Below are 9,826 nucleotides of genomic sequence, written 5' to 3'. Positions count from 1 at the left end.
TTTGCCCATCGACATTGGTTTGTGATCATGGATGATGTCGTTAACTCGTCACAAACTTTTCTTGTAATTTAGGCCTTAGTCTGTTTCTATGTGTTGCAACTTCCCTGCTTGGTAATCCCTGGATTAATTGGGATGGTTGTAACAAGTTAAACTCTACTTTTATTTAATGAAATATATATCACAAGGACACGTTTGCGGAAAAAAAACACCTCACTAGCTATCCTCAGTTCCTCACTCATATATATGTTGTCTCGTAGACTCGTACCATGGACGCTGCTATTATTTATACATACAAAGTGTTATAATAAACGTTTTTACGTGCTTCATTCAAGCATACCGCCGATCAGTGGATCCATATCGGGGCAAGAAATCTAGGTTATCTCATCCGGGAGTAATAGGTCATGCGTAGAGTGAGGGAAAGGCTGTACTGATTGTAATAACTTAATTAGGCCCTTTCCGGCCCCCGGCCTGCGTCTCTGTAAGAACCTTCCCTATTTAATATAAAGATTCGCAAGCCTTTTACATATTCGAGAAAAAAAAATTCACCAAACAAGTTGCATAAAAGATTTTCTTCGGCAAAACTGTAACGCGTGAAAAATCACACGTGTAGAAGTGAAAAACCAGCCGGTGATTAGCAACAAAACACACACGTCTGTCCGTACAAAAGGCACGACGACTTCTATTCCTGAAGCGCCGTACCTGAAGCGCCGGGTTCCCCGTCATCTGAAGGGTTGATGGTACGCCTCCCCTTGGTACCTGCAAAAAGTCATGGTATGCCAGCATTATTATCAACAGTACAGGTAGATCGATCCAGGGATCCAGTACATGGCAAAAGCAAATCTCCAAGCATAGATCAAACCAAAAAGGTGTTTTGTTGGCCGGCAACGCTTATCAATCCAAATGGGAGAGGAACTGAGGAAGCATATGTACCTGGGACATAACGTAGTAGCCTTTCGTGTCTAGCAACCACCGCGGAGATAAAGAATACTGTAAGTATCATTGCATCGGTCATTGTAGACCTTAGGATCTGCAGTACCCAAACATATATTAGAATTATAACATGACACAAAACGAGGAACGAAACAATAAATATGGCAAATTTAAATGCCCAACCTCATATGCCTTAGTACTCTTTGAAACAGCCTTGAATTTCTCTTCCAAATTGTTCATATTCTGTCCAAACTCACACCAAGTGTAGTCTACGTCCAGCACTAAACGGTAGCTATATCCAACATAGTTACCATTTGCCATGGCATCCTGAAGCATGATGTGGCCTACTGCAGCCACACCCCTAAAAGCGCCAAGAAGTGACAAAACAGACTCATCATTGAACTTCTTATCATGTGCATCCTTTGCTAGCTTAACAAAGATGGATACATACATCGCAAGGGTCTGTAATTTAAATGGAGAAAATCAGTACAAACTTATTACTGGTACAATCTGAAAGTTATCCATGTTACCCGAATGTGTTACCTGTTTTGTTGTACATGAACAAATTTCATCCTGCTTATCAAGTCTTAAAGCTGCACTGTCCTGGAATTGTTTCGACATGAAATAATTGTGTAACACTCCATACACAAATTAGAAGACATGGAGGGGATGTTGAGGGAACAAAAAATGTTCTTACCATGACTCTGGAAGCCAACTTCACACCTTTTTTAGCTATCATGCAAAGATACATTGAAAATGCTCTGGCTTCTATGTGCTGCAATTCCCACAAAAGCAACAAGCATGAAGAGACAAAAAATCTTTCACGAAACTTGCAAATCTAACCAACGATTTCATTGTGCTAAATATTCAACATCCCTATGATGTTGATTTTAGCATGGTCATAAAAGGAAAAAATACAAAAAAGTTTTGAAAACAACTTCATATTGATTATCATCTAACTTTAGGCATTTTTATTGCTGGTGCTAATACTCTAAATGCAATTATTTTACCCAATTTATTAGAAAAGAGACTTACAAAAATGCTGGTATTCCAAGAAGCCATTGCCTTATCATACTCATCAATTTTTTCTATGTCTTCTCGAAATGGCATGTCCTTTGAAAACAAATAGATGCCAAGCAAACATTAGGGAAAAAGTAATACTAGAGAAGGATAAGTCATTCATTTGTTCACCATCATGGATAGAAGGAAGGTGCATGTTTTGTTGTTAACTAAACAATACTAAAAAATAGGTTCAGTCACAAAACAAAGTATCCAAATTTGTTTACCAAACAATCATGAAGAGAGAAATGTTCAACTAGAAAATAGGAGTAACACTGACCTTTTCCAACTCTAAATGCTTCTTAAATATCCCACGGAACAACTTGAGCTGTTCCTCGATCTAAATTGAAGCAACATCAGCAAATAAAACTCATATAAAACAAGTGTAATTGGAAAAGTAAGTAAAATAAATAAATTCTCATCGTCCCCAAGGAATATCACTTACAGAGAATAAAAAACTACCATGTTTCTATATGTTTATGGAGAGATGTCATAAGAGTTACTCTGTGACATCACATTAATTATTTTCACTTGTTAACAAGTTAAAGTTATATGAATATAGGTTGAGACGACATTTAGATGGATCAAACAACAGTTAGTTGAGTGCATTTTAAACAAAAAATGACTTCAGTAGTTGAGATCGGGCTTTCGGTTAGATTTCTTTTTATTGCCATGGATGCAGAAAAACTGGGGCATGGAGTTATTCCAATTTCAGAAATTGGAGGATTTAAACACAAGTGTACCTTAGTACAAATATGGAATTGAATTTGAACATCTCTATTTTTCATGTAAAAACCTTTGATGGATCCTATGGAAGGAGAGAAATAGAAGGATTTTCAACAATGCTCATGAATCGGTAATGCAAGTGGCTTCAAGAGTCAAAGAGGATATTGAGCAAAGGAAGAGGGCATTAACTTGGAGGGGGTAATCAACAAAGAAAATCTGTAATCAATTTCCTGGTTTTTTTTCAAGGGAGCGTGCCCTCTCCATCTGTAGACTTCTATTCCTCAATTCAAAGAAAGGTAGAGCTCCTGTCATTGCATTCGAACAGATCTATCTAGCTAGCCTTAATACCAGTTAGTGGTACTTTGCACTGTTGCAAAATTGGCCCTCACAACAATCATTTGTTGCTTGCCTAAACAAGAACCCTAGTAAGAACACAAAACCTTTTCTCCCATTGATACACAAAGGCCCTCATATAAATTGGTAACTGAAATTTTTGGTTCAGGAAAAGAACAATGATTGAAGAGGAATAAGAAAAGGCAGAAGTATGCCAGGACTGAGGTTTGGGTAGTAATGTAGTATGCACTCATCTCTGAGCCATGTATCATTTGGGAGCTTATTTGGTAGCTGAGTTGGCCCTTTATTAAAAGAGACTCAGCCGATCTCATGCCTACCGAAAGGGGAAAGATGAGTGGATTCATTCGATTCAGTTCCGTGACATCACTACTGGAAACTGGGACTTTGCCGAGTGTTTTTACACTCGGCAAAGGGCCAAAAACACTCGGCAAAGACTTTGCCGAGCGTTTTTTTACGTGGCGCTCGGCAAAGTGCACTCGGCAAAATTCTGCTCGGCAAAGGGACTTTGCCGAGCGTTTTTTTTCGTCCCGCTCGGCAAAATAATTAAATTTTTTGCCGAGTGTTTCTTCCGGCGCTCGGCAAAAAAATTCTACCGTTAAGTCACCCACCGTTAACTTTTATTTTGCCGAGTGTTTTCTAAAACGCTCGGCAAAGTTTCAATTTTTTATTTTCCCCAATTTTTTGTGCCGAGCGCTACCCAGACAAACACTCGGCAAAGATTTATTTTTTATTTTATAAAAAAAACTTTGCCGAGTGTTTTTAAGCCAAACACTCGGCAAAGAATTTTTCGGTATCTTTTTTATATACTTTGCCGAGCGTTTTCCACAAAAGCACTCGGCAAAGATTTTTGTATTTTATTTTATTTATACTTTGCCGAGCGTTTTCTACTGAAGCACTCGGCAAAGAATTTTTTCCATTATACTCGATTTTTACTTTGCCGAGTGCCTCTTTTCTAGGCACTCGGCAAAGTACCAGACAATTGATCTTTTTTTTGCCAATATAAATACATATATATTATATATATACACATGACTCATCACATATATATCACAAACATGCATTATATATCACAAGCACACACAGATTTCATAAATCCAACAAAAATCCATCAAAGTTCAACATCATAGGTTTACTATTAGAAGTTCAACATCACAGAGTCCAACATCCATCCCTAATGCAAGTTCAAGATACATCCCTACTACAATTCGACATACAACCCTACAGCGGAAGTGAAAAAAGGTTCGCTACGAGAAATCGAAATGGTGGTGGAAGAAGCTGTTCTGTCATCATATCTTATTTCACTTGAAGGTTGAAAAGCGGGGAAGCTTATCTTTCAGGTAGTACAACTTTGCTCTCCTCACTTTCCTGTGACTGATTACCGTGATCTCCTTGATCCTGGGTGAGTACCTGCAATGGAATATGTAGGTGCAGTTACCAAATTTGCTGCAAGTATTCTGAGTTTGAAGCTTCAAGCATTTGCATGCAAGTCGCCAACATATAACTTATCTAATTAACAGAACTGCAGGTGACCACATAACTAGGAGCAGCCCTACACAAAGTAAGGCTTACCACAATAAAAAAAATACTATTCTCCATCTGCTGAGAACATGGTCCACAGTACATAACAGATGGCTAAGCTGTGTTTGGTTGAGGTTCTGAAAAAATGTTATGCAACCAAACAGGTGAAAGACTTGGACCCTGCTACTTTCTGCTTTCTACATTTTAAAATTGGTGTAAATAGAGAGAGGTTATGTTTTATAGTTTTTTTTTAGCCAAACAGCTTACAGTTTTTTCACAGCATATAGATCACAATAGTTTTTTACATCTCACAGCTCACAACGGCTTTTCCACGGATCACAGGTAAACCAAATAGACCCTAAGTCCATCGCAAGGGCACCCATTAGCTTTGCAGCTGGTAAAAAACTAAGATGGCTCAGATTAAGGCAACACCAAATGGTTGAACTTAACAAGGATCACCAAAGAAATCAAGGTATTTACTGACTCATGAGGAAACTTAGAACTATAATCAATTAGACCATGAACGAATAAGACCATAATTATGTGTTCCTAGACTCTAAAGAGTGAAAGATTAACAACAGCAGGCAACCAAACTTATTTAGGGGGGAAATTAGTACAATGTACTTAATGTTATCTAGGGGAAAAAGTGGAACAGAGTTGAAACTTCACTAGTACATACCAATCTGCGTTCATAACATCCTCACTGCTGATTGCCTTAAAACAACAGCATGGGAGTGGGTTCCTTGATCACCCTGAATCCCAATTGTTTGTACTGGCAAGAACACAGCAAAAGCTTGCCAAATTTTATCACAAAAAGGTCTGCATCTTTAATAGCTTGAACAATATCTCGTCCACCTGAAATGAAAGAATACTCAATAAAATAATAGCACTTCTAGTTTCTACAGAAGCTGACTTTACAGGATGCTCTTGTTGATGGATCAACGAACAGGATGCGAGCATTTACCTGTAAATTATTGCGAAAAGACTCAGAAAATAACTCCAGATATCCAAAATTGTTTTAAAAAAAGAACATCAGACTATCAGAGATGCTGCAAAAATGTAGCCACAGACACAACAATTATGAACAAAAAACAAGGAAATAGTGAATACCTTCTTATTCTTACTGTAATCATCTTTCCAATTACCAGAGGGGAAGGAATTCAACAAATTAAAAAATATCAACCTGAAAATAGAAGGAACACACTATGAAATGAAATACCAACACTCCTGTAAAGCCAAAAATAAGTCTAGCCTGTGAAAAAAAAATAGCTTACTGTTCCACTGAAATAAGTAAGAAATGATAACATGACTCCATTTTCAAGAACTGAATGGACGCGTGCATTAACCATCATCCCAGGAATCAAATGATCGAAATAGAATATTGAAATTGTACAAAAAACATATATATAACCACAAGCTCATAAGCTAACAACCTGCCAAAACAGGAAGACCATTCCAAACTAAAAGTCAAACAGATAGAAATAATTTCTAGATTGCTAAGCAAAACTTATATGTTATCAGGGAGTGCAGTCTGATATAAGCAGCTGCTATTAGAACATCAGCTAGTGAAATGCAGTTATATAAATATGAAGAATGTAACCATGGTCCTCGATGCTTTTGACTTGGGCAGTAAGTACCTAATGAAACACATACATATGTGCACCCCCTAACATCAGCCTAAATATATAAAGAGACATGGAGCAATCATTTAAGAACATAAATAAACAAGCAATCTATGCAATTTACTAGACTAGAAGATGCTGCAGCAGCACGCCGATGAGAAACGACACCAAATTGTCTCCCTTGAACTGAAATTCCCCCCTCCCCCTCTGTTGTAAATACACAGAACACAAGCAAATCAGGTGGTAACTACGCAAGTACCTGATGTGAACGCATAAGGACATGGGGATTCAAAGATTCAGACAATCACACATTCAAGAAGTATTAGCATTCAGTAGTACTAGTATAGTAGGCATTCAGGCAAGATTCGGTATTAGCAAACTAGCAGTGCGTACAATAGTACAGATGAAACAAGCTAATACGGTAGCTAATCAGGGGAGGCCAGATCCAATCATCCAAGTGCTTGGGGAGAGATGGATTACGTACTACATAGTGCCGGCCGTACTGCTTGTCGTCGGAAGGAGAAGAAACCACGGCGGCCGGTTACGCCGATGTAGGAAGGGGCGGGGCGTGGTCGCCGCGCGCGCTCCAGCGACGGGCACGGGCACCGGCTCGTGCGGGCGGCGGCGGGCGCCGCGGGCGGGGCGTGGGCATCGCGCGTGCCGGCGGCGGGGCGGACCGGCGGGGGCTCGTGCGGGGAAGAGCGTGCGGCCGCGGCCGCGGCCGGCAGCGGGCACCGGCGGGGCTCGTGCGGGGCAGAGCGTGCGGCCGCGGCCGCGGCCGGCAACGGGCGCCGCGGGCGGGGCGGCGGGCGAGGCAGGGGCGGCGGCGAGGAGGGGAGGCGTGGGGACTGGGAAGGAGATAGAGCTAGGGTTGGAGTGGTATAGATCGCATGGGCCGGCCAGCAGGGGCCCAAATACACCCACGGCTCTTTGCCGAGCGCTGGGCCGGCCGGCACTCGGCAAAGTTTATTTTATTTTATTTTTTATAAAACTTTGCCGAGCGTTTTCAAAGACTGACACTCGGCAAAGAATATTTTACCGAATGCTTAGCATGACACTCGGCAAAATATATATATATTTTTATTTTGGACCTAATTTTTTTTGTGGTGCCTTGTGGCAGTATTCTAAACTTTAATCTAGAGTTTGGTGAAATTTTGAGTTTATTTGGTATATTTGGTTAATTATTTTTGTTTCTTTGATTTTCTCGGCATATTTCAAATTTGAACTACAACTGCATGGAATAATGAAATTTGATCATCCAAAAATTGATATTCATGATGTTTAGTGTTTGTTTAGCCCATATAGATAGAGTCACATGAAATCTCAAGCATCTCCTTGACGCAACAATGCGAGGTACAAGCGGAAAAATTGAATTTAAATTATATAAAATCCAAATAAAGTCCGAAAATCACGAAACTTGACGAGGCGTCGTGTTATCACATGTACAGATTATGGTAAAAATTTGATAAGATTTTGAGCAAGTTGTGACGTCGGATGGTTAAAACCCCAACCATCTATACATGTGATCACAAAAGGATGTGTTTGGGTTTTAGACATCCGACGTTCCAACTTGCTCAAAATCATCTCAATTTTTTACCACAGCCTCCACATGCGATAGCATGACGCCTCATCAAGTTTCGTGATTTTCAGACTTTATTTGGATTTTATATAATTTAAATTAACTTTTTCCGCTTGTACCTCGCCATGTTGCGTCAAGGAGATGCTTGAGATTTCATGTGACACTTTGTATATGGCCTCAACATACGCTAAGCATCATGAATATCAATTTTTGGATGATCAAATTTCATTATTCCATGTAGATGTAGTTCAAATTTGAAATATGCCGAGAAAACCAAAGAAACAAAATTAATTAACCAAATATACCAAATAAAGTCAAAATTTCACCAAACTCTACAGTAAAGCTTAGAATACTGACACAAGGCACCACAAAAAAAATTGGGTCCAAAATCAAAAAAAAAGAAAAAAACTTTGCCGAGTGCCGATGCTAGGCACTAGGCAAAATATACTTTGCCGAGTGCCTGGCACTGGGGCACTCGGCAAAATATACTTTGCCGAGTGCTTGCACCATATGGCACTCGGCAAAGAGTTGGTGCAGCTAATTTCTACAAAAATTTGCCGAGTGTTTACAAAGGCGCTCGGCCAAGAATTTTTTAAAAAACAAAAAATAAATTTTGCCGAGCGTTTTTGAGGAGGCACACGGCAAAGTTTGCTTCGGAAAATTTAAGAAAAATATTTTGCCGAGCGTTTTGGTGTTGGCGCTCGGCAAAAATTAAATAAAAAAAATTTGCCGAGTGCTTTACGTTAGACGCTCGGCAAAATTTGACGGCAAGTCACCACCGTTAATTGGGGAAAAAATTTGCCGAGCGCTTTTCTTTGCCGGGCGCTTGGCACTCGGCAAAATTCTATTTTGCCGTGTGCTTTTCTTTGCCGAGTGCTTGGCGCTCGGCAAAGACAGCTTTGCCGAGTGCTTTATTTTGCCGAGTGTCCCGAGATTTTGCACTCGGCAAAGTCTCAGGCACTCGGCAAAGTACAGATTTCCAGTAGTGCATGTTGTAGGCTTTAGCTAGGGCATGAGTATGGGTACGCAGCAGGCAAGCAGGAAGAGAAGAATCTGTTACCGCGCGCTTCTTGTCGTCGTCCGGATCCGGCCCTTCCTCGGTGCCCTTCTGAGCACCTAACGCATGGCGGTGGCGCAAGCCGCCGTGGCGAGGCGTTGTCTCGCCTGCCGAACGGCTGGAGAATTCGAGGCGACAAGGTGCTGAAGCTCAGTTGGGACGCGCTCACGACGAGGCCGCCGGATGGACACAGCCCGAGCGCGGCCATGTCGAACAACGCCTGCAATCAATGTTGCGTAACTGGGAGTTTGGATGGGTTTTCTCGGTTGTTTTCTCGAAAAACGACCAGTAGCCCTGATGGCCCTTTTTTCCCTTTCCTTTTGATCTCAACATGTCATCCATGCTTGCTTCTCTTTGATGTACAATGGCTAATTCGTAAGCTAGAAAAACTAGGAAGATGATTATTGGGTATACGGTATACCTGAAATTTATCCCATTAATTAAATCTTTGTTATATCTTATAGAACCATGAGAGGAGATATATATGGTGTATAAATGATGATATTCGATACAACTCTCTGCAAAATCTTGCAGTATGCTGATATGGATAGTGGCCTTATCTTCATTTTTCCATTATTTCCCTCTTCCTTTTCGTACCAAGGGGCAAGCATCAGTGCATGGCAGTTCTGTTGAATAATGAGTTACTGCTTCTACACCACACTAATATCATTTTCCATATTCCAGTTCATCAACGGCTTCTATTGGATTTGTGCTGACCTTTTCACTGATAACAGTCCAACGAAGCTATCTCTGAATGGCATTCATCGATACCACTGCTACCAAGCCTTCCATCAGTCCATTATCAGGTCTTCCTGTGGTAGCTTTACCTGTCCTCCATCACCTCTGCATCCGACCACTTCTATTCTACTGCAGTGGAAACATCTACAAGATCCTCGACCTGACATTGTTCTCTGCTCCCCAGGACGGTCCCCAAACCATGATCTGGACTACTGTCAGCAATGAGGATAGGAGGAGGATGAC

At 40.7% G+C, this 9,826-nt stretch overlaps 1 protein-coding gene across 13 annotated transcripts; it reads right to left on the bottom strand.

Moving 5' to 3' along the window:
• On the bottom strand, positions 424-6,853 carry LOC8079218. 13 transcript variants are annotated; one of them, XM_021454263.1, is made up of 11 exons: positions 6,694-6,853; positions 6,334-6,416; positions 5,698-5,770; positions 5,267-5,442; positions 2,270-4,476; positions 1,966-2,043; positions 1,628-1,705; positions 1,474-1,533; positions 1,114-1,392; positions 931-1,027; positions 424-756 (listed from the first exon to the last, which is right to left on the bottom strand). In XM_021454263.1, exons 6-11 carry the CDS (start codon positions 2,038-2,040, stop codon positions 680-682), a joined length of 666 nt encoding a protein of 221 aa, XP_021309938.1. In that variant the 5' UTR covers positions 2,041-2,043; positions 2,270-4,476; positions 5,267-5,442; positions 5,698-5,770; positions 6,334-6,416; positions 6,694-6,853; the 3' UTR covers positions 424-679. The 13 variants fall into 13 exon arrangements, with proteins under 13 accessions (XP_021309938.1, XP_021309939.1, XP_021309948.1 ...); XM_021454264.1 differs by lacking the exon at positions 6,334-6,416 and adding an exon at positions 5,552-5,584 and having other exon boundaries at positions 6,694-6,852; XM_021454273.1 differs by lacking the exon at positions 6,334-6,416 and having other exon boundaries at positions 1,114-1,291; positions 1,382-1,392; positions 6,694-6,852.

Source organism: Sorghum bicolor, chromosome 2, assembly GCF_000003195.3.
Source record: "Sorghum bicolor cultivar BTx623 chromosome 2, Sorghum_bicolor_NCBIv3, whole genome shotgun sequence".
In the NCBI taxonomy this organism is placed as follows: Eukaryota; Viridiplantae; Streptophyta; class Magnoliopsida; order Poales; family Poaceae; genus Sorghum; species Sorghum bicolor.
This window is presented reverse-complemented; position numbering and strand designations above follow the sequence as displayed.

Excerpts from the sequence above, each read along its gene's own strand:
- LOC8079218 (XM_021454263.1), bottom strand. The coding sequence starts at position 2,040 with ATGCCATTTCGAGAAGACATAGAAAAAATTGATGAGTATGATAAGGCA. Across the intron at positions 1,028-1,113 it reads AGAGTACTAAGGCATATGAG|ATCCTAAGGTCTACAATGAC; the intron begins GTTGGGCATTTA and ends TGGGTACTGCAG. Across the intron at positions 757-930 it reads GCTACTACGTTATGTCCCAG|GTACCAAGGGGAGGCGTACC; the intron begins GTACATATGCTT and ends GACTTTTTGCAG.